Source organism: Gobio gobio, assembly GCF_949357685.1.
Source record: "Gobio gobio genome assembly, chromosome: 7".
NCBI classification, from domain to species: domain Eukaryota; kingdom Metazoa; phylum Chordata; class Actinopteri; order Cypriniformes; family Gobionidae; genus Gobio; species Gobio gobio.
In genome coordinates this window covers 37608393-37633103 of record NC_137103.1, presented here as the reverse complement: position 1 = coordinate 37633103, position 24711 = coordinate 37608393, and the positions used below count along the sequence as shown (strand labels likewise).

Here is a 24711-nt window from a genome sequence, read left to right as displayed (position 1 = left end):
CTTGCCTGACCACTTGTGACAGATCGCGAGACGACTGATAATACCAGGGCCTGCATGCAGTGAGTCATGCTGCTGGTGGATAGTGACTCACCCACGCTGGAGCTGAGGTCTCCGTTTTCTGAGTCGGCCCCGTGCTGGGTGTTGCTACCGTGGTAGCTGCTCATCACCTCCAGTTTGATCTTCTTCACCTTCATGGCCTCTGCGATAGCAGCGTTTGTGGCGGCCGCAGCTGCAGCAGCAGCGGCTGTGAGACCTGCAGCAGGAGGACAGAAAGATGAGTCACTGCATCATAAAAGGGTTCAGCTCAAATGGGCCTAAAACAAGAGTATGGTCAAAAAAACTCTTCTAGAAAAGACATTGTGCAGGTGCATTGTGCAGAAGAGACAGCAACATGAGAACAACAAAATCCAAATTTTGAGGGGGAAAAAACACCAGATTTTTTTATTATTATTATTATTAAATAGGATGCATTCAATTAATCAAAAGTGACAGTAAAGACATTTATAATGTTAGAAAAGATTTCGATTTCAAATAAATGCAGTTCTTTTGAACTTTCTAGTCAAAGAATCCTGAAAAAAAATGTTTAAGCTGTTTTAAACATGTTTATTAAGCACAAAATCAGGATATTATAATTATTTCTGAAGGATCAAATGACACTAAAGACTGGAATAATGGCTGCTTAAAATTCAGCTTTGACAACACAGAAAAAAATTACATTTATATTTACATTTATTTACAGTATAATACAACTAAATAGAAGTTATTCTAAATTGTAATAATATTTCATAATATCACTGTTTTCACTGTATTTTGGATCAATTTAATACATCCTTGCTGAAGAAAAGTCATGAAGAAAAATTGCACTGACCCCAAACGTTTGGCTGTACAGTATTATAATATTGTGTCTAAATAAATGTAAAAATTACATAAAATTAAAATCGATATTCATTTTGAGATTTGCTCAAAATTACAATATAAATGTATCCTATTGTTTTTAAATATTACCTTTAGTCAGCATCAAATGACCGCAAAGGTAATCTAAATGTAAAAATAGAGGAAATAAATATGCATAATTAAATATCCAATATCAATACATTATGTAATAAGGCAAAAGAACAATTTTACAGTCATGTTTTTGAAATCACACATTACTTTGAGTAGGGCTTTACCTCAGAAAGAAGGGGGGAAAACTGCTTCTCGCTCTATAATGGTTTGACACAGTCTTTTCTCCCATCACTAGCCTAACTCAGTCTAGCACTGCGTCTTAACTAGAGCAGATCATTTGCATCCAATCGCCGACGGTAGCTTTGCTGTTTTTGATTACACAGCTGGCCCCATTGGACTGATGCAACGTTTTCAGCTGGAAGCCTCACTGTCTTCTCTGATTTCTGTCTCTTTTTCTTTCTAAATGCAAAGATGATGCCGTTGAGCTTTGATGGTGACAGATGGAGTCAGGAGAACATATCAGGACTGACATGTTGCCATGGTTTCTGTTTGTAAATAAACGGGTGGGGATGTACGACAAAGTGAAAACAAACAGTCTGAAACAGTGGGAAACCGAAGACGCGCTCAAATATGCACATACACACACACACAAATGTCTGTAACATCTCAAGTACGCGAACATTAAACGACAAATCCATTGTAATTCCCTCTGAATGAGCAGGAACGCCGCAATTCAAAATCTTTTGGCTCTAGTGGCAATAATATATTTTTTTTCTCCATTGTTTGATTTGTTTAAAAGGAGCACAGTGGAGATGGAGAGATTGGATAAAGAGCTGACTCGCTGTCATTTACTCTTTTTCAATGACAAAACACCTGAAAGACTCGCAGAAAGTAAAAGAAGGATCCTTGAAAGAGACCTTGAATCCATGAATGAAGATTAATGAAACGATGTGAATGGATGAATCAAAGCTGGGCTTTTTTTCCCAGCGGTGTTCAGTGAATCCTGTGAATACAGTCTCATTTTATACGTACAGTGTATTGAAAATGGTTACAGTACAATAACCTCATTTATGAGACCAGGAGGCAAAGTGGATTCTGGGATAGGGGCAGAGCAACGTCCTGACACTACCGCAAAATATACTGAATGTCATAACTGAATATTTTTTCCTGTTTTAATGTATCATTTAAACAGATCTGTATCCTGCATATTTTATAATTATTATCCTGTTAATTAGTTTAAAACGAATCCAATTAATTGCAAGATTTGCCAATTAATTAACTGCATATTAATATTGAAGAAAATAACCCTTCTTATTGTGGAAGATAAATAAAACACTAAATAGGCATTACAAAAAATACTTTACGTTCCAAGTCAACTATTGTATGTTTAATTTCCATATCATTACACATAAACCTGTCATGTGTTGCTAAATTTTTAGCAATACATAAATAACTATGTAAATAACTATGCAATACTAAAAAGATGCAGTCAGTATTTAAAATTCTTCCAAGATAACAGCCCTAAAACTCCTATTGTGTACCATCAATCAGTGATACGTTCAGGGCCCGTTTGACTTTTGTTTTCCCCCTACGTGAGGCCAATTGGTAAATTCGTCATCACTAAAGTGTCACTTTCACTGACATGACTTGACTGCGGCCATTTGGCCCCTGTCTCCTTTCCTGAGCGCGAAGAGAAAGGGAAAAAGAAAGATATCGAACATGTGGCTTTAATACGCCACCTTGCCTCCCCAGCAGCAGACAGGCAGATGGTGTGAGCAACACTGCATGCCACCGGCTTTCTGGGCTTGTTTGCATTTTAAAGTACATCAGTACCATATTGATGTATCGTATACACTGTGTCGGAGTGGCCGCTCTCGTTTGCTGTTGTATATTCATGCCCTACAGCTGTGGAGGGGATCTACTTCCCCCCCTCCACTCATAATAAATATGGCCTCCAGTCGCACTGAAGGTCAATCTTCATTTGCGTCTAATGGGAGAGAGTCAACTGTTTTCTAAATGAGATGTATGCGTAGCAGAGACCTGGAGGGGAAAAAAATCACCTTCCAGTTGCTTGGGTGAAAAGTCAGGCATTTGAGCTGCTTTTACTAGAATTTTTACTTATTCCTACAATGAACAAATGAAGCACTTCAGTAATGTATTAAACATCTCTCATATTCATTTATCAACTCTGTAAAATGGACACTGCGATACGGAATGTCCTGTAGGTATGGATGTTATCAATAAACAGTTTACCACAATTTCCTGCTTAATTAGCCTATTACAATATAGACCAGTGGCTCCCAGCTGGTGGATAGTGACCCAACAATGATAAAGTCAAGGACAGCAAGGAAAAAACATATGCTACTACTAACCGTATTATTGTGCAGTTATTATAGCAAAAAAATAAATAGTTTTGTCAAATGCTGTAGTTAAAGGCACAGGCCTTGCGTCCAATTCAATTTCAGAATTTAGGACAAACTGTTGACTAATCATTGTATCAGTCAAAAAAAACGAAATAATAATAATTGTAATAATCAATATTTAATGATGACTAATTAATACATTAATAAATATTTAATAATAAATAAATACATTGAAAATAACAAACTAACTGTGTGTATTTGCCTTGACGATGAATTGACTGCAATATTCCTCATTCTGCCTCGTATTGGATAAAATCGTCTGCAAAATAAATAAATGTAAATGTAATGCAAACTAACTGGATAAATAAATGAATGAATGAATCAATCAAATTAATCAAATCAATCAAATCAATGAATCAAAGAATGAATGAATGAATGAATGAATGAATGAATGAATGAATGAATGAATGAATGAATGAATGAATTGAGTCAGTCAATCAATCAATCAATCAATCAATTACTCAAATGAATCAATCAATCAATCAATCAATCAATCAATCAATCAATCAATCAATCAATCAATCAATCAATCAATCAATCAATCAATCAATCAATCAAATCAATTAATAAATGAATGAATGAATCAATCAATCAATCAATCAATCAATCAATCAATCAATCAATCAATCAATCAATCAATCAATCAATCAATCTTCAAAAACAATCAACACAACCCCACAAGAAAAAATTTGATGAAATCCGGACTACATTAAATATGGGTTCACTCGCAGCGATGATAAACATGGTTTGTGCCAGACATGTTTTGGAGATAATATATACTTAGATAATAACATAACTTTGACATATAATATTATGTAAATAAATGCTATTTGTTTTTTTCAAACCATTATTGTACTGTACTGTTATATCGTACTTGATGTACGATATAAAATCTGGGTCCTGAAGCAAAACCAGTTGAGAACCACTGCTACATCTACAAGCATTCATGAGCAACTGTATTCACATATATGGGTCCTCCTCTACATTATCATTCAATATTGTTCCAGAGAGATAGTTTAGATCATTAGATCACAAATAACACCCATCATAGACTACAAGGGGGTTTGACTGTAACATCTACATCAGAGTACCCATCCACAAACTGTTCTTCACATCAGCAACAAGTCCACTCGTAGTGCCCGTGCACGTCTGAGCATCACAACGAGCAACCCACTCCTTCTTCAATTAGCATTCATTAGTATGCGAAGCACCAATAGCAGATCGCAATGTTTCGACTTTTGAAAGTCACCTTTAGATTCAGACACTCGTGTCTGTTTTCTCACAGACACAAGCATCTCTTCAGCCATATATAAACAGCCGAGCACGAGAGAGAACAAACGGGCAGACGGGCGCAAGACAGGGGCGTGGGGAGGGGACAAATAAAGAATCGCTTGGTACTGTCATACTGTGCACAAAACAGCAAATAATAGAGATGGGGTCTGATCGTAGCCCTTGGAGCAGCTGTCATATTAAATAATAATGAAGGATCTATTAATATGCAAAGGAACCAGCAGCAGACTGGCTTAACGCTGTCATGCCTCTGAATATTGTCAGAATGTTCATTATTAATTAACATGCGGGCTGGCCCATACCTGCTCAATGTCAGAACATTCTTATAACAAATAAGGAATGTATGTGCCTCCTTCCACTAATAGTGTAATTAAATTAAGATCAGATTAACTTCACATCAGTACACAAAGAGTGACTTAGCCATGCTTATGATAAGAAAGTGCTTATCTACTGACTTAATGTTGCGCGCTCCTAATAGAGATCAAGGCCAAAATTGACTATTTACCCAGTATATTTGCAGAAACGAGCTCCGTTTCTGTGACTTTTGAGGACCGGTCGCACACACAAAGCTGAGGTTGTGCCAACGAGGACTGGGAGAATTAATGCATCTGAATTGTTCCATCTGCATTAGAGCCAAATACCGCACATCAATTATAAGCTGCCGACACTCGGTGTGAGGAGAGTCACATTAGAGTTGACTGATCTGTTTATGACAGTGTAATCTTGCATCTGCGTGAAGGCCTCATGTTTCATTAACCTCTTTTTGTGTCTATTCTCCCAGTCTTGCTGCATTTCTAGTTGATTGTGTCCACCTAATGACAGACTGATGGAATGATACTCTGATGTCATTACCTGCATAGCTGTCAAACACTGTTCACTGTACATTTGACAGATGTATGTGTGTGTGTGTGTGTGTGTGTGTGTGTGTGTGTGTGTGTGTGTGTGTGTGTGTGTGTGTGTGTGTGTGTGTGTGTGTGTGTGTGTGTGTGTGTGTGTGTGTGTGTGTGTGTGTGTGTGTGTGTGTGTGTGTGTGTGTGTGTGTGTGTGTGTGTGTGTGTGTGTGTGTTTGTGTAGACTTCTGACATCCATCTGACGTTTTTCTTTAAAATTTGCATTTTTGTCAGGCTCCTATGTATAGGTTTCGACCTAAGAGCTGGTACTTCTGAATGGGCTGAGGCTGGGATTTAGTGGGTTTGAAGTGAAAGTATTTGATGAACGTATACTATATGCGGAAAGCATTCACTCAGTACCGTTATCTAATTTTTTTATAAGTACAGAGGTGGCTTTTAGAGGCTTTTGCATTGGAAGTCTTCATATATAGTCAAACCAAAATTTATTCAGACAACTTCAACATTTTCTCACATTATCACAGTTTATTCACTATAGTTTACAAAATGAAAGGTATGTAATGGATTACAATCAACCAATCAGCTGCCAGTTGTTAAAGTACACAATTGGATAATACCAATTTAGGTCAACCAATCACCAACTCCGTCTGTGGTGTAAAAGGTCGCATTAGCAATTAAAGAAAAGACACTTAAGCATGGTCAGGTCAAAGTGTCTGAATAATTTTGGCCCAAAATTTTACTGGTAGTCCACTGACTGTATAATGAATTTTTGGGTATGATATGTCACAGTTTACTTTATTTTGCTATCCTCACTTACATAAATGAATTATAGTGTTCTGCACCCAAGTAAAAAATGATATCTGATGTCTGGATAATTTTTGGTTTGACTGTATAAATATGTGCATACACAATTATTTTCTATTTATTTCCTCTTCACCAAGGCTTGATCAAAATACAGTGAAACTGTAATATTCTAAAATATTATTAAAATTTTAAATAACAATTTTCCATTTTTTTTTATCTAGAATATATTATATACAGAAATTATTCCTGTGATGGCAAAGCTGAATTTTCAGCAGCCATTACACCAGTCTTCAGTGTCACATGATCTACAATAAATCATTTTTATATGATGACTTCTCAAAAATCAATTCTCATTAATATCAATGTTGAAAACAGTTGTGCTGCTAAAATAAAAATAAATAAAAAAACGGATTATTTTTTTTTCAGGATTCTTCGATTAATATAAAGTTGAAAATAACAGCATTTATTTGAAAAAGAAATTGTGTACATTATAAATGTATTTACTATCACTTTTGATCAGTATATTACATATTTGATTCATATTTTGACATATTTGAGTATATTATTTTATTCAAATCTTACAGACATTTGAACATGTAAACAATGTCATTTATGAATCCATTTCATGGTTCTTATTTCTGTCAAACCCAGAGCAAATTACCTGTAAGATTTAATTTACTACACATTTAGGAATATTTTTGGTGAGTAATTTCTGGTCAATATAAACAGTGAGATAAAAAAATGGTCTCTATTCTGTGGTGCTAAATGACACGGTACTGGAAGGAAAACATCTCAAGTGCTGTGTTAACAGCGTTGTGCACAAAGGCCCTGAACATTTGCCAACATTACAATTACACTCTTTTATGATGAAGTTACATCAACAACAAAAAAAAAAAAAACCTAGGACCACTTCATGCTGTATTGAGCTATTGTTTACATTTGCTCTCCCAATCCTGATCTGAGAAGCGACTGCGAGCAACTCTCATTGCATCTACTCATTGTATACCGCTTCATCAAACAACCAAAGACCCTTACAAACTTGATTGCATAAAATGTTACTTTTCTTCAGAAGCTCCAACCAAAATGTCAAGATCAGAGCCTCTCTCATGGTTTAAAGGCCTGGATATCAAAGGGTTTTTTGTCATGGTTGCTCAGGACTAAACAACAGAAGACTCTCATCCTGGGCTCTCATACTGGCCTTTAAGTTCCTGTTTCTAAACAAGACACTGATAGGCTGACCTCACTCAAACATAAAGGGGCAGCTGGACGCAGTTTCCCAAGCAGAATGTTTCACTAATGCTTCAGCGGCATCATTCAAAATGACCAGTTCTGTTGCCAAGCTGGAATTTCAATAGATTCCTTCTCAGAAAGAATGTTACACTTGCGTATTGGATTACAAAGGAAATACATGAATACATTTCATTAGGTTTGTGCATAAACTATTTTAGATTAGTGCCTCAATCAATTCAAGTTTTTACATTTACAATTTAAGCATTTGACAGACGCTTTTATTCATAGCAACTCAAAGTTACACATATTTTTAATCTAAATATATGTTTTAATAATTAATGAAATATATCAATTTCTAATAACCTTCATTTATGTGCCCTTCAAGTAAAGTTGGAAATTTTATAATTGCAAAAACATGAATGACTGAGTGAAATCATATTTACAACTTAGAATTAGATGATACTCGAGTTGCAGAGTTATGACATTGGAAGGGGCATATCAGCATGAAAAATTGTAGAAACACTGATCTATAATATAGATTGTATAATAAGATATATCTATAACCTAAATATAGATCAGTGAAGAAATTCTTTAGTGAATTGTAATGAATGATTTTAGTTGTTTTCATTTTACATACATTTCAATAATTTTCAATCAATGTACGGAACAGCTGATGGATGATGTTAATCATTCAACTTTAAGGGTTTACTTTATGTAACAAATATTTAGGGCCCTATCATACACCCGGCGCAATGCAATGCAACGCAAGTGTTTTTTGCGACGCATGCGCGAGAATATTACGCAGATCCGTCGATCGGACACATGACCCAGAAGCGATTTGTTTACAAGCAGAGGAAGACGCGCGTATCTAAGCTGTTGAATTCTACATTGATCGTGCTTTAGGTCTCGGCTTAGTACTCAAAATGGGGCTAAAGTGTGCATTTCATGGATTCACGAACGCGGGCGCTACGTCATATTCTCGCGCATGCGTCGTGGAGGCATACACGAAAGACAAGAAGAGGTTGAATAAAGTCGTTATTTTGATTTTTTTTGCGCACAAAAGCTATTGTTGTCGCTTCGTAAAATTATTGTAGAGCCACTGTGGTGAGATGGATTTTGTAACAACGTTTTAAGTGCCTTTTATGGGTCTTGTGAGTGTACATGTACTGAATGCCAATGGAGGCCTATCTGAGGCCTTTCTCAGCCATCAGCTTTCAACAAAAATATCTTCATTTGTGTTCCGAAGATGAACGGAGGTCTTACGGGTGTCGAACGACATGAGGGTGAGTAATTAATGACATAATTTTCATTTTTGGGTGAACTAACCCTTTAAGGCCGCATGTCCACCAAAGCGTTTTTATCCAGCTGAAAGCGTTTTGGCAGCGCAGTGTTTTTTTTAGTTGAGACTCTTTGCTTGTTATGATATGGAATATCCACGGAAGTGTTACTAGTATCTCATTTCACAGATAGTTTTTTTCTGTATTGATTCTATATAAAATGCGGATACAATGTAAAGTATTTGCTCTGGCTCTTGTTTTAAATTATTTTGTTCCGTTATTATACTGCTTGTTGTCATCTGTTGACGTTGTACAGTACAAGCAGAATGTTGCGGTTGGTCAATGTTGTATTTGTCCCGCCCCTCCTCCACTCTGATTGGATGGCTGGGTGAAAAGTGACAGTGATGAGCGCTGCGTTTTACTCAAAATTGAACATTCTTCAACTCTAGGCGACCAGTAAAAAACGCTGAGCGCTCAGCGCTTGAGCGTGAAATACTCGCTCAGCACCTCGTTACGCTCATGGCGTTCTAAAAACGCGGCGCTCCCATTGAAAACAATTGAATACGCCAGTCAGCTGCGTGAAAAAAACGTTTTGGTGGACACACGGCCTAAGAGACTAGGTACAACCCTTTTGGACCAAGCGCCTTGCTACAGACCATTTTTAGTCATTAAACTAGCAAAAGTGGATCTGCGGCATGCACTTTATACCATGCGCTCAGATCGTTAAAATAGGCCCTTTTAATTTTGATACAATGTATAAATAAGTCATGGAAATTGATAGTTTTCATAGTTTTAAATTCAGTGTGGTTCAGATGTATTCATTTTGGTTTATTGTTAACAATATAATTATTTTGTTTTGCTTCTGTGTTATGTTTCCGATTTTAATTTGTGACATTGAATTTGTAAAAACGAATGGCCGAAAGAGAGGTATGAGTTTCCCAGATGCACTTAACATTCTAACATTATATAATTCTTACCACGATTAAATAAGACGACTGGTCAGTGTTAGTGCTAACAATGCCAAAATCTTAAGTTCAATTTCCAGAGAACACGCATACAGATAAAATGCATAGCTTAGTCACATTTGATAAAGTAAATGCTTATATACATATGTAGTAGGGCTGTCAAAATGATTGCGTTAACTCATGCAATTTTTCTTTTTCAGTTTAACGCGTTAAAAATATTTAACGCAATTAACACAGCATCAGTTTTTTTCCCTTCATCCTTTGGTTGTGCTAGAGTATATTATCACGTTATCATTCATTCAAGTGCTATTAAATCATTCAAGCGCGATAAGACGCAAATCCAGAACTTAAATCTGTAGTGGCGTGTCACATATACAGAAGATTTACAGACACATGCTAGTACAGATTTAAGTTCCTATTTTTATGTCACATCGCGCTTGAATGCCGCTTCAGACAGCACGCGGCCGCGTTAAGTTCTTTTTTTCCGTGCTTGAACAGACAAAAACACACAAAATGAAAACTTTGTCGAGTATCCTCGTAAGCACAGTCTTAAATGAGTTAAAAAGTGTTAAAAGAACGCAAAGAGTTGTGAGGACATCGGATACGTGTCAGAATCGGATCCGCGTCATTTGATTCAGATCTTAAAGTGACAGCAACCTAATAAACTCGCTGCATGTAATGTCTGTCATTAGAGTAAATCTAACGCCCGTTTCACACACATACTCCGTTTGCAGTGCGTATGTGGTGCGTATTTTTTTCCGTACCCATGTTAACGGATTACAGCTTTCACACTGCACGCGGATGCTGTCCGTCAGTCTGTTCCAGGTGCGGTGCATTTGCAGCAGTCCGGCGATCCAGCAGTCCGGAGGAGGAAAAACAAAGGCCTTTATGACCTGCTTTTAAAAGGGTTTAAAAACGAAAGAAAAGACGAGAGTCGGCTGTTTTTGTATAGCCTATTGTAAGTTTCTAATTTAAAATGTTTATAGGCTATAACCTATGTTTAAATGTTTTGCCACTTGTGTGAGCTAAATCTAAAGTACTAGCCTATATAAATATAAAGTAATGAATTAAATAAAACGTTATTTAAATTTACTACGTTAAAACGTGACATCTATGAAATTGTAAACACAGAGAATTGCAATTCTGACCATGTTCAGTAACAACTTTTGGATTTGAAATAAAAAAATAATGAATAAATGCTGTGTTTGTGGTAAACAACTGCGGATCAGTTGCGCGCTGCAAACGTAGCATATATGAAAGCACAACAGCGCGTGCTGCTCCTGCACCGCATACGCACCGCAACACGCACCGCATACGCACTGCAGACGGAGTATGTGTGAAACGGGCGTAAGAACAAAAGACAGAAAAGTACTCACTGCTTTTGACTGAACTTTTGTAGCTTTAATAAGGATTAATCTATATTTAATTTATAATTTATGCAGTGAAGACTGTGAAGTGTCTGATAACTTGTCAATTTCTGTATATTTTCTACCTGTTAGATCAAATATTTAAAATATACTGTCTTTATGTTGTTTCTGCGTTAATTTGAAGATTAAATGTGAAATTATTACAATATAAAAATATATTAAAAACTTTAATGTTAGGTACAATTAATCGCAATAAATTTAATTAATTAGTAACTTTTTTATCGATTCATCATGATGTCTGCTTGTTTGAAAATGTTGTGTTAGCTTGTTGTGTGACAGCCATATAATTTGTCCAATAGGACAGAAAACATCATAGTTTGCAATGAAAAAAAAACAACAACAACACAGACAAATGGTACTTAGGTTTAAAAATGATAACTATATGGCTTTGTGTTTAATAATTGCTCAAGAATCCACAAGAGAGACTTAACAGGGAGTTAACTGTACATTAACAAGGAGTGAACCATAACCTAATGAGTGTGTGTTATTAAAAGATGGCAGAACAACTGAGAGCACGGTATGTAAATCAGGACCCTTTCTCGTGAGCGACTTCAAAGCTGCTACAATGAAAACCAGCCATAAATAGAACAAAAGCATAAGACTTGCTCCAGGCAAACTGAAGGCACAAACGGTTGTTGTTGATTCTTGTGGCGATAAGCTTACTTTAACATCACGACGGCCTATGTACATATAGCAGTGAAGTGGATTTAATCGGGCTAATTAAAATCCACTCAAGGCAGAATGCAGCATCCACTAAAATAATCTAGAAGAGAACAACTCTCCACTCCAATTTATTCTGGAGCTGTGGTTGCACAGGGGGGGGCTTGCTGGGAAGGGAGGGGGGCCGGCGGGAACGGTCAATGGTTCTGGCTGGTAGTTCGGATGAGGGCTGTCAGATTTTGCAGTGTGCCATTTAACGGATGGGCAGCGGGTCGCTACGAGAACGGGCCGGGGCGCGGGAGGAGGGCTGCGTGAGTTACCTGTGGGGGGAATGATTCCTGGCGACATGAGGCCTGGCACCGAGTGCGGCATGATGTGAGGGTTCTCGGGCGATGTCACACTCTGGGTCCGTTTCGGAGGCCTCCCGGGTCTTGAGCTAAAACAGAAGTGAAGTGGCGGAAAGGGGGAGTAGAGGAAAGTGGAGAGAGGAGGGGAGGGGTGAGGGACAGAGGTTGCTGTTAACATTCGGACTAGAACGCAATTCCATTCCAAAGAGCTAACATGTACTGTAAATAAATTCCTTTTCAAGGACAGTTGCTTTCTGCTGCTCGACATAATAGACTTCCATAACTAATTAGATTACACAGTGAATTCATTTCCTTTATTGAAGATCAACCACTTTTTGATGCATAATTCATGACCCGCACCTCGTTACCTGCCCTTCTGTATTAATATCCCTACACTATTTGAATTACCTCGTTTGCATATGCTAAAATCCGGCCATGCGGCTTTCAGGCTGGAAATTACATGTTAACTTGTTATAATTATTGCAGTCAGGCCACTATTGATTTATGAGACTTTTAAAAACCAAATATGTGTAGTTCTGGTAATGAATGATATTCTAAGGTTCTTTAGGAAATTAAAAAAGAAAAAGGCTGCCTTAGGAAACGTTCTGCTTGCTTGATTTAATAGAAGTCGTAGCTGGAAGCTGGTGTGACTGAGTGACTCAGACCTGTTGTGCGTTTATGATGGAAACTTTTATTACTTGAAATAAGTGACCAAGATCACACAATGATTAATGACGCAACAACTGCAAGTCCAACGGAGGGGGAAAAAAACGACCCTCCGAGCTGATTGTCAGATATTTTTCACACATTACGCTATGTTCATCCATGTATTTTTCTCCTCTAATTTTGGCACGAAAAAAGTAGCTTGCGTAATCTCACAAAAAATATTTCTGCACAGAGAGCATCCCTAATAAAGTTGTAGTTGTTACCAAGGGCGCTTCAGCCAATGGGGACATTTCTCATGGCTTTTTACCAAAAAATGTATTCCGTCCTCAGTACCTTTTCAAAACGAATTACATACCAAACGCATTCAAAATATATTGAGTTACTGACACAAGACCCTCCATTCATGTTCTTAAATCAAACACTGTAAAATGCAATCAATCAATTTTTATGTGCCACAGAATGTTAACAATTAAAATCGCTCGTTAAAAAAGGCTAAAATAAATACATAGCACACATACATACACACATAAATAAATAAATCAGAGGAAATAATTGCTCTTGCCTTTGGTTGCTACCAGAGAAAAGCTAATTTTCGGGGCATTGTCTATATTTCACAGCTCTTGCGTTACAATGGCATATCAGGACATGATTGAAAGAGACCTTCATTAACTCAAGGTTTTGTTCTCTGCTTTTCCAGTGACTAAACAAGGCCTCATTTTCATGGCCAAAAGGAAAGCAGAACAGTACATTCACTATGACCCAAGGCCAAAAAACTCACTTATTCATGTACCACCAAATTCTGTCATGTGCATCAGTTTAGTCCATTTACAGACTGAGCAGATGAGCAGCATTTCATTGCATTTTATCATGTTTTATCCCTGACAGGCATGAAATTGAAACGGAAATTCTTTACTTCGCACACTAAAAACAGAAGAGGCCATAAAACTCCATGCTCAGAGTTTTAGCCATGGGAAAGAGCAGCACTCGATATAGTCAGGCCTGGGGCCATTCACACTGTAAACAGTTTGAACCGTATCAGCCTGTTCAGATGTGACAGAATCATTTCCACATCGCATCATGGAACAGAAATAGAGACATCATCTACTTCATACCTCATATAAATGTTCCAGTAGGGATTTCACACTTATTGTAGGTTCATCTTTAGGAATCTTTGAAATTCATCTTTGCAGTGTCCCCTCTGTTCATAATTGGCATGTATCAAGTTCTTTATTGCTGTTATATTTGATGTAATTATGCTAATCTTGTCAGGCATGTGGCAGACTAGAAATTGACTTTAGTTCTTTTAGAAGAATAATTTGCAGAAAAATTATTCTGTCATTATGGTCTCACCTTCATGTTGTTCCAAACCCGTCGATTTTCGTTATTTTGGGCAGAATGTTCAAGCTGCTCTTTTTCATACAGTAAAAGTGAGCAGGGATTGGGGCTGTCAAGCTCCAAAAAAAAGCACCATGAAAGTAAGCCTTTGAAAACGTGAGTGATCAATTTGTGATGTCATTATAAATGCATATTCACGTTGCAATTGGTCACAAGAAACAATGACATTTGGCATAATTCATGTAAAAACTGATGTGACATGTCAATTCCATATTTGAATATATGGCATAGGAAATAACCACTTAAATTTCCATCTCTTCCTTACATATATCCCTTAAATGCATGCCTGTTTCGCCAATCATTCTTATCTAACACGGATGGATCTCTACTTGTCGCGATAATATATAAAACTCCTGATATTAGTGTAACAATTACAGAAGAATAAAATAAAGCATATTTCGTTACCTTTTGGAGCTTGGAAGGGTTCAGTTTGAGCAGATGTTTTATAGCATCATCACTGTCCTCGTCAGAGCTCATTTCCCAGTACATTCAGCATCTGGCTTATATTCGCAATCTCAAACATATTCTCAAAACGATCCTTTTCAACATCTTCAAAATCCTATTTTGATCACTGACAGCTTCTTCACCAGATCCACCATCAAGTGACAGTGACACAAATATTTGATTGAGTTCAGTACTTGCTCTGCAGTAAATCGCTGAGCCCTTTCAAGTTTTGCATATTATACTTATTATTCTTTTGTTCTCTGCCTGCAGTAACTATGAGTGAAACGGCACTTCATCATTGTGTATCAGACATTGCCACCTTGTGGAACAAAGGTGAATTGCACTTATTCCGTCATTTAAGATTTAATTATTATTGTGCATTAAAAAAATATACGTACAATCTCACAAACCTCGGGTCGTTAGAGACCCTATTCAATTTTTACAAAAAATGTATGGAAAAACAGGCATTATTTTATAATTGTATATTTGTTTTTCCTGTTATATTGTTTATAATGAATTGATTGAGGAATACTAAGAAGGTTGATATCTAACTTAAAAAAAATTAATGAGGAGGAGGGTAGTGAAATACGTCCCGGGTTGCTAAAGACCCGAGGTATGCATTTAAGGGATATCTAAGCTTTTTTTCATTTTACATGCTTAAAATTATGCTAAACGTCTTTAGCATTCAAAAGAAGAAAGTCAGTCATGCAGGATTGGAAAGACATGAGGGTGAGAAATAATAATACAATATAATATAATATATATATAATAATACAGCACTTTATCTAGGTTTGTCACAGGAGAGCTAAAGAGACCCCGGCAACAAACAATCACATGACCAACCCAGAAAACGTCGTAAAATGAAATTCCTCCTCCTATAGAAACACCTCTTTGATCTCATGTGGGAGATTGCATGACAGTTTTGCTGTCATCACATTCAATGTACTGAGCTGAATTATTTATGAAAGACCTCAATAGACGGCATGTGATGGTAAAAGCCTTCCTCCCTCAACAATGCCAAAAGCAGAAAAAACTTGGACAAAAAAATGGACAAAATGTCACATCAACTTTAGCTCCAGGAAGAGCAGGGGATTGTGAACAAAGCAGACGTTTAGCCTGCGAGCTGTGGTGGGATCTGCTCACGGAGTGTTTACACCATATTTGACGAAGTTACTATAGAGTGGAAGAGGAGAACCGTGGCGTTTTTATAAGGCTGTAGCAGCAATATTTTAACTTATCATTAAATATTTAACAGGGCAGTTCACAAAAAAAGACAAAAAAAGTCTTACAATTCATAGTACTCATTTTTGAAGCCACACAATATCTTTATGTGAGGAACAGAGAGCAACATCCAGTTCATGAACAAATCATTCTATTTGAGTCAGATCTTTTCAATGAACTGATTGATCGAGTTCACAAAAGCAGTCTGAATGCTTCATTCATGAATCAGACTGATCCAGTTCTTCAGTTCAATTGAATAATGATTTTTTCCGTTCACTTGAACTATAGCACAAGAGTCATATAGGATAATTTTATGGAGCCTCTGCCTCGTTTTGAAGCTCCTTTTGACCTCCATTCCCTATTCAGTACAATTGTATGGGAACGTATATTCTTTAAAATGTCATCTTTTGTATACCAAATCAAGAAAAAAATAAGTCATACAGGTTTGAAACAACATGAGTGTGAGTAAATGATGACAGTTTTTGGTTACACTTTATTTCGATGGTCTGCTTTAGACATTCTGCTAACTATTAGTTACTTCGCAACAACATGTCAATAAACTCTCAGAGTATTAGTGAACTGTAGAGTGTTAGGTTAGGGTTAGGTATACAGCATTAGGTATAGGTACGTATATATAGGGTTAGGATACAATAATGGATTGAAGAATGTCTAAAATGGACCATCAAAATAAAGTGTGCAGATTTTTTGGGTGAACTATAGCTTTAAGAGATACATACTGAAATTTTGTTGCTGTTATTAACCATCCCAGTTACACTAACTTTATTTTGTTCGGCTTCTGTGTGTGTGTGGTGTGTGTGTGTGTGTGTGTGTGTGTGTGTGTGTGTGTGTGTGTGTGTGTGTGTGTGTGTGTGTGTGTGTGTGTGTGTGTGTGTGTGTGTGTGTTCATGTGTTTTTCTATCCCAGTTGGTACTTGAATGCACACAGACTCTTGGGGACTTGTGTCACAATGGGGACCTAAATTGATGTCCTCATGAGGAAACAATCTTATAAATCATACAGAATGAGTTTTTTTGAAAATGTAAAAATACTGAAAGTTTTGTGTGATGGGTAGGTTTAGAGGTAGGGTTAGTGTAATTGGATAGAATATACAGTTTGTACAGTATAAGAGTCCCCCACAAAAAGAGTAAACCAGACATGAGTGTGTGTGCATGTGTGAGTGTTTGGTCAGTTGCTAGTTTTTAATTTATGACAGCAAGATAGCATTCTGAAAAACAGGTTGTAAACAAAACTGAATCACATCAAGTGTTTGAAACTGAAATCCCCATCATGCGACAGTGTGGAAGGTTTTCACTTAAAACAGGACAGCCTGTGCTCATATGTTCAAGAGGACACTGCAGTGATTTAGCTGAGATATGCATGAGCATTCTCTGCTGTTTGTCGCTTCTGTAAACAGCGATTATGGGGCCACTGAGGATGAAGGGAGAACAAGAGCTGGACCTTCACAAAAGAACAAGTACAATTTGTCATGTGCTGGATGCTGAGTCCTTAAATAGCCCGGCACAAAAAGTCCTCAAAAGTAGGCTATTAGAGCACAACAATGGTTCATGAGATCCACTTGTGTCTGAGATATGCCCTGTCCACTCGACTACTGGATGTCACCACTACCAAACTTAGTTACATCCTTTTTCCTTTTCATTTCCTTTTGTAACTCTGGGATATTTTTCCACACAATGGTAGAAGCAAGGCTATCCGTGACGTTTTGCTGAGTGCGATGCTGACAAATTCAAATAAACAAGATTTTCACCCTAGAGGGAGAACGCAATGTTTGCTTGCATTTATTTATTAGATAAAGCTGAGTGGTTTGTATTACTCAGAAGGTAAACATTTGAAATTAGCTGCAAAATGCAATGCAGATACAGCCAACCAGTTATTAATGAAGAGAGTTACAGACAGGGTGCAAATTATGGGGGGTTCCCCCCCCCATATTTAGGTTTGACCCTCTAACCTCAACGGAAGTGGGGAAAAGAAGGTTTAAATATAATCTGCTCTGCTCTATTGCATACACTATATGTGTGTGTGTGTGTGTGTGTGTGTGTGTGTGTGTGTGTGTGTGTGTGTGTGTGTGTGTGTGTGTGTGTGTGTGTGTGTGTGTGTGTGTGTGTGTGTGTGTGTGTGTGTGTGTGTGTGTGTGTGTGTGTGTGTGTGTGTGTGTGTGTGTGTGTGTGTGTGTGTGTGTGTGTGTGTGTGTGTGTGTGTGTGTGTGTGTGTGTGTGTGTACATGTTTTTCTAGCCTGGTGGGGACTTCAACCTGACTGTAGACAGACTCATGTGTGTGTGTGTGTGTGTGTTCAGCACAAAAAACAAATAATCACCCAGCAATCTCTCTTTATTGCTCGTACTATAGTTAATAACAGATCCTGTCTCCAAACTTAGGATATTTTATATACAGCATTTGCCCGAGGCCAAAAAGTGGCAAATTTGTAACAAATGTAGGAATTCTCATTTTGTTTTGCATTCATGGCGAAAAGAAAATAAGAGTGAACTTTCCCTGAACCATGCTTCCTTTAATGGAATTGGTCCATGTTGACCCAGGAGTTCACACTGGAACATGATCTCCTCCGTCCCACCACACTGAGAAAGCAATCAGATTAAACCCACAAAATATATAGCCATCTCACTTCCACAATACAAAAGTCAGCAAATAACTGAATTCAACCTCTCGTGTTGTTTCTTATTATCGTTTATGAAAAAAGAGAATACTAACATCTTGGTATAATAAAAATAAAAACTACTTCAAAATGCTTGAATACTTAATTAAAACCAGGGGGGGGGGGGAAGACTGAGCGGATTTTAAGATATTTCTCTCTTCTCAAAGTCATTGGCTAAATCACAAAAAGTGTCACGCATGAATACTCTAAAATTGCAATTTCCCTCAAACTCATATCCAAAGACTAGTGTAAACTTGAGTTTTGTGTACATAACAGGCATCATGAAAGCCAGCTTAATTATAATGAATTTATTCAAAAGGAAATCAACTGTTCCATTATTTACAGTATAGCACACATACTGTATAATTATAAAATACAATAATATCTATTATACTTGGAATCTGTCTAGAGTCAGTTTGAATATCTTAGCATCGTTTTAACTCATTTAACTAGTTAAGATTTAATAAAAGCAGTTTAAAATCCAGTATTTCATATTACATTTATAATATTTACGAAACGCAAATTTGAGAAGTACACAAAGAATATATTTGGTCAGTATTTTTCAGACAGGTTTGTGGACCTCTGGACCTAATGGAGACACATTTTGCTGCCAGCTGATGAAACGTTATCCTGGAGTCAATACATGTCTCGCTCAGGTTTACAGAAAGAACATTCAGTTTTGATTCGCCTCAAATGGAGCAATTAACCTTTCCCGTCTTCCTTTTGTTTGTCATTGGGAAAGGTAAAGATGAAGATATTTATTCCATTTACTTGCAGTCAACCAAAACAAGCGGACGAATCACAGCATCTCGGCTTCTGTAAATACAGACTCCTCCAGTAGCCCGCCAATCAGGCCTTATAAAATATTAACCCAATGTCATTGCCCTTTTCAAATCTCTCACCTAGAATTCCCTAATTGTTCCCTTTCTTTATCTCACCGAAGCAAAGTGTAAATAAATTAGCAAAATAGCTTTTATCAGCCTGAATAACCTTTTAACTGAAGGATTATCACTGGTTTATTTTTCATTTCTTTTCGTGCGATAGCAGCACATGCCTCATTGATTACTTTGCTGAGGTGGTGGCCAGCAGAGAAAACAAGGGCCTGATAACAAACCGAGGTCTCCGCACTAACAATAACACACAGTACGCTCAGATTAGGCCCCCTGACTTTGCAGCTTTACTCGGCTTGATTAGATGGAATGCTGGCAGGTAAAGCTCTTTCATTTTACTATGCAATCTTTGTGTGGACTGGCTAGAAGATCGAAGCGTATAACTCTGGCCAATTGATCATAGTTAGAAAGATATTCAATTTAAACTACTGTACATTGAAAGGACAGACTTGAAACTGAAACATGAAACTAGGCCAAAACATTAGACTGGATAATCTGAATTTATGGACTCTAAACCTAGTGGAATGATTGCAAATGGTTGTTCGAAACATTTTAAAGGGATAATTCATTTTTTTCGTACGTTAAAGGGTTAGTTCACCACAAAATGAAAATGATGTCATTAATTATTCACCCTCATGTTGTTCCAAACCCATAAGACCTCCGTTCATCTTCGGAACACAAATTAAGATATTTTGGTAAGACTTTACAATACGGTTTAACTAATATGCATTAATTCATGCTTAACTAATGCACAGATAATCATGAGTTAATGTGTGACACATGAAGAACTAAACCATTTATTAATGATTAACTAATGAACATTCTATATGATTAATATATTAATTAATAAATGAATAGCTATTAATTAAATATCACGTAGTAATTACCTAATAACATATTATATTAACTAATAGTGTAAATTCATATGTTAATTACCACAGTGGTTGAAGCCACGCATTTCAACTTTCAGTTGTCTTCTTTAATTAATCATCAGCTAATGATTTGCAAAGGTATCATTATGCTATGACTTTACTTGTTGAGGCACATGACTATTAACTAATTGAAAATGTATTCAAAAGCCATAACCACAAAGACATACCACTTAACAATTAGTTAATAGTCATGTGCCTCAACAAGTACAGTCATAGCATAATGATACCCTTGCAAATCGTTAGCTAATGATTAATTAAAGAAGACAACTGAAAGTTGAAATGCATGGCTTTGACCCATTGTGGTAATTAACGCATTCATTTACATTATTAGTTAATATAATATGTTATTAGGGAATTAATATGTGATATTTAATTAATAGCTATTCATATATTAATGTTCATTAGTTGCTGATGCAGTAATCATTAATAAATGGTTTAGTTCTTCATGAGTCATACATTAACTCATGATTATCTGTGCATTAGTTAAGCATGAATTAATACATATTAGTGCGCCCGAATTGTAAAGTGTTACCGATATTTTTGATGAGATCTGCGAGCTCTCTGACCCCTCCATAGACAGCAATTTAATTAACACTTTCAAGGCCCAGAAAGATAGTAAAGACATTGTTAAAATAGTCCATGTGACTCCAGTGGTTCAACCTTAAAGGGTTAGTTCACCCAAAAATGGAAAAATTCTGTCATTAATTACTCACCCTTATGTCGTTCGACACCCGTAAGACCTCCGTTCATATTCGGAACACAAATGAAGATATTTTTGTTGAAAGCTGATGGCTGAGAAAGGCTTCAGATAGTCCTCCATTGGCATTCAGTACACTTATACTCCCAAGACCGATAAAAGGCACTTAAAACGTCATTACAAAGTCCATCTCACCACAGTGACTCTACAATAATCTTACGATGCGACGACAATAGTTTTTGTGCGCAAAAAAATCAAAATAACACCTTTATCCAGCTTGTTATTGCCTTCCGCGTGTGCCTCCACGACGTATGCGCGAGAATATGACGTAGCGCCGGGGTTCGGGAATCCATGAAATGCACACTTAAGCCCCATTTTGAGAACTACGCCGAGACCTAAAGCACGATCAATGTAGAATCCAAAAGCTTAGACACGCGCGTCTTCCTCTGATTGTAAACAAATCGCTTCTGGGTCATGTGTCCGAACGCTGGATCTGCGTCATATTCTCGTGCATGCGTCGTGGAGGCACACACGGAAGGCAGTAACAAGTTGGATAAAGGTGTTATTTTGATTTTTTTTTTTCGCACAAAAACTATTGTCGTCGCATCGTAAGATTATTGTAGAGTCACTGTGGTGAGATGGACTTTGTAACGACGTTTTAAGTGCCTTTTATCTGTCTTGGGAGTATAAGTGTACTGAATGCCAATGGAGGCCTATCTGAAGCCTTCGACAGAATTTTCATTTTTGGGTGAACTAACCCTTTAATTTTATGAATGCAGAGAATAATTTTTGTGCGCAAAAACAAACAAATATAACGACTTCATTCAACAGTTTCGTTCTAGCCTGTGCTAGTCTCCTACGCAGTTTACGTTGTAAACGTTGAGTCCCCATGAGTCAGTAAGCATTCAGATTGAAGTCCCCATCGGGATAGAAAAACATGAACACACACACACACACACACACACTCACACACTCACACACACACACACAAACACACACTATAAAAGCAGAATGAATCATTCTTTTGAACCAGTTTTTTTCCCCACCGAAATAGTTGATCTGATTCACAAATTGGACTGATCCAGTCCTTTAGTTCAACTCATGGGCGTCGGAACCATTGTATGTGGGTGGGACAAGACCCACCCACTTTTTAAGACCAATGATATTGGACCCACTCACTCTAATTTAGCACTGGTCTGTTCACCTAACCGATAAACACGTGATTATTAAACACACGTTAGACGCTTTATTTCCACTTTTCAATTATTTTCTTCAATTCTTTTTATTGAAAATAAATGCCTTTCCGATCTGATATGTGATGGGAAAAGGGAGTAGAGCGAGTTTGGCAAAAGGCCGAATTCGAGCCCTGGTCGGTTTGCATCAAAACCTTCCGCCACACGCCTTACCCCTTCACTTTTACCGCTGTAAATAATTTACTGTCTTACAAAATTTTGTCTGACCCAACCAGACGTTTAATGGCATCTACTCCTTAACTTTTTCTGGGGGAGGATCCACACATTTTTTTTGCTTCCAACGCCCATGAATTCAATAGTTCTCAAATTAACAGTGAAGGGAAGATTATCAGTGGAAATAATATTTATCATACTATGTATATCTGTATATGGACTACTTTTACAGAGATTTTTTGTTGCATTTCATAAATTCTGGAACTTGGCATACTGCATGGGATCAATACAATCTGTCGTTATATGAAAACGTCTCCTTTTGTGTTCCACAGAAAAAACAACAGCATATGGGTTTGAACAAACATGAGGGTGAGTAAATGATGATAGATTTTTTCTATCCCTTTACTGCTCATCAAAGATGCTTTTTAAAAGCTCAGGACCACCATGGACATGTTATGGCCACGATCGCATTACGAATATGAAACACTAACATTCTAGACTTTGCAAACCGCTAATCATTTCTTTTATTCCATACACAGACCACCAACATCAACTTCAACTTCCCTAGAAGTTTTCAACAAGGATCGTAGGGAAGCAAAGAAGTAGAATCTGCAATGATACCTGATATATAGCAACACAAGTGGCTGTCTCAGGCACTTACACCTGTGCATGAATGGAACGCTAACAGAAGAGGTCAGCCGGAGCGCCGCGACAGCCCGTTCCACCGGCGCTCCTGCATTAATCAGTGCTGCCTCAGATTTTATCACTCTCTTTATTTGCATCGAACTGTTGTTGCTTTATCGCCACCAGCTCTCTCTCTCTCCTTCTCACACCTGTCACCCTCAGCCAGGTAGACGCCTTATCAGATCAACATAGATGGATTATGTGCAAGCACTTCATATAAAGCGTTTTATAAGCAGGAACAGCTGCATCCGCTGGTAAACGGTGAACTTTTGTGAGGAACAATATATTAGATCAAATGCAAACAATCTAAGGGAGCAGTTACCCTCAGCGGTCTACAAACAGTGGTCCTCTCCTCCCCAGACGTGTTTTTCTGCCCAATCCTTCAACAGTCCCACGCCGGGCGTAACATTTACAGATACAGAGAGTGCTCAGGTTATAAAAGTGGCCTTCCTGCTGCTTTTGTACGCTGCACCGTCTGATTAAAGAGCCACTGGGCAGGGCAATCAGATTGCACCACTGCAAAGGAACTCGCAACCCAGTTATGTTCCTTCCTTGAGCTTTATTTACATGGCCGTGTAAAAGTGTAAAAAGTGTGCAAAACAACTGGCCATAAAAGTATGTGAACCCTTACAAATATTGAGTTCTTGCTAATGAAGCTTAATGTGGACCATGCCTCGAAAGAAAACTATCTTAGAAAACCTAAGATTAAATATAGTTAACTTGGTCAACATCTCCAATCTCGTCTTATTGACTGGACCGCAGGTTATCTGACTTCAGTTAGCTTTTGGAAAACTCATTAGGATGTGGATTCACATACTTATTCCCTATAACCAAAATTGTCTGCGTGTTGAATTTGTTTAAACATTATGTTTGTCTATTCCTGACTGAATTGAAGTGAAAAATGTTACAGGTCTACATGTATACTGACATAGTTCAGGCATATTTTAGCATAAAAAAAATACCAGAAAAAAAGTTATATGACCAAAACATGGTTCACGCTACGCTATTGCAGAGTGTGTTCCATTTCTACAATTTTCTCATTACGGACTGTTGTTTGAGGATTGTTCTTTTTATTGATGTAACTTTTATGCCAAGTTTATCCAAAAATCCAAGCAAATCCACAACGTAAACTATTTTTCCCACCTGGACCGCAACTGCAAACATGACACCGTTTGAGATAACTTCATACTGGAGGGAGATTTTAGAGGGAAAAAAAGATCTGAAAGCAAGATAAACTGCTGATTATTTTAATGCATCATTAATGACAAAAAGCCGATTTCTTAATTGCATACTATAATTGTGAAGCTTAAAATTGTTTTGTATCAGTACTATTAGCACTAATAAGGAGCAGCAGCCCTGTACATCCTGGGAACTGATGTAGAATGCCTAATTGGTTGACTTTTCCGTGCCTAATGGACGATTCTCTTAATTAAAAAGACACTGCAGAAAATGTTATAGATCAGATACGGCAGAGAGAGGGAAAAAAGTAAA

At 37.3% G+C, this 24711-nt stretch overlaps 3 protein-coding genes across 17 annotated transcripts in view; 1 reads left to right on the top strand and 2 right to left on the bottom strand.

Moving 5' to 3' along the window:
- Positions 1-24711, top strand: part of piga (phosphatidylinositol glycan anchor biosynthesis, class A) — an 882343-nt gene that overhangs the window by 371154 nt on the left and 486478 nt on the right. The gene's annotated exons all lie outside the window — the stretch shown is intronic.
- LOC307129066 (uncharacterized protein) overlaps positions 1-24711 on the bottom strand; it is a 538951-nt gene that overhangs the window by 312066 nt on the left and 202174 nt on the right. The window lies entirely within an intron of this gene.
- dachd (dachshund d) overlaps positions 1-24711 on the bottom strand; it is a 121322-nt gene that overhangs the window by 49335 nt on the left and 47276 nt on the right. For 6 of the 15 annotated variants that reach the window (XM_079821699.1, XM_079821707.1, XM_079821706.1 and 3 more), the window contains exons 2-4: positions 12190-12305; positions 1006-1038; positions 92-253 (exon numbers count right to left, since the gene is read on the bottom strand). In XM_079821699.1, the coding sequence (XP_079677825.1) occupies positions 92-253; positions 1006-1038; positions 12190-12305 (311 nt within the window). The remainder of the gene's footprint in view (positions 1-91; positions 254-1005; positions 1039-12189; positions 12306-24711) is intronic. The other 9 variants (XM_079821708.1, XM_079821709.1, XM_079821713.1 and 6 more) reach the window with 2 other exon arrangements.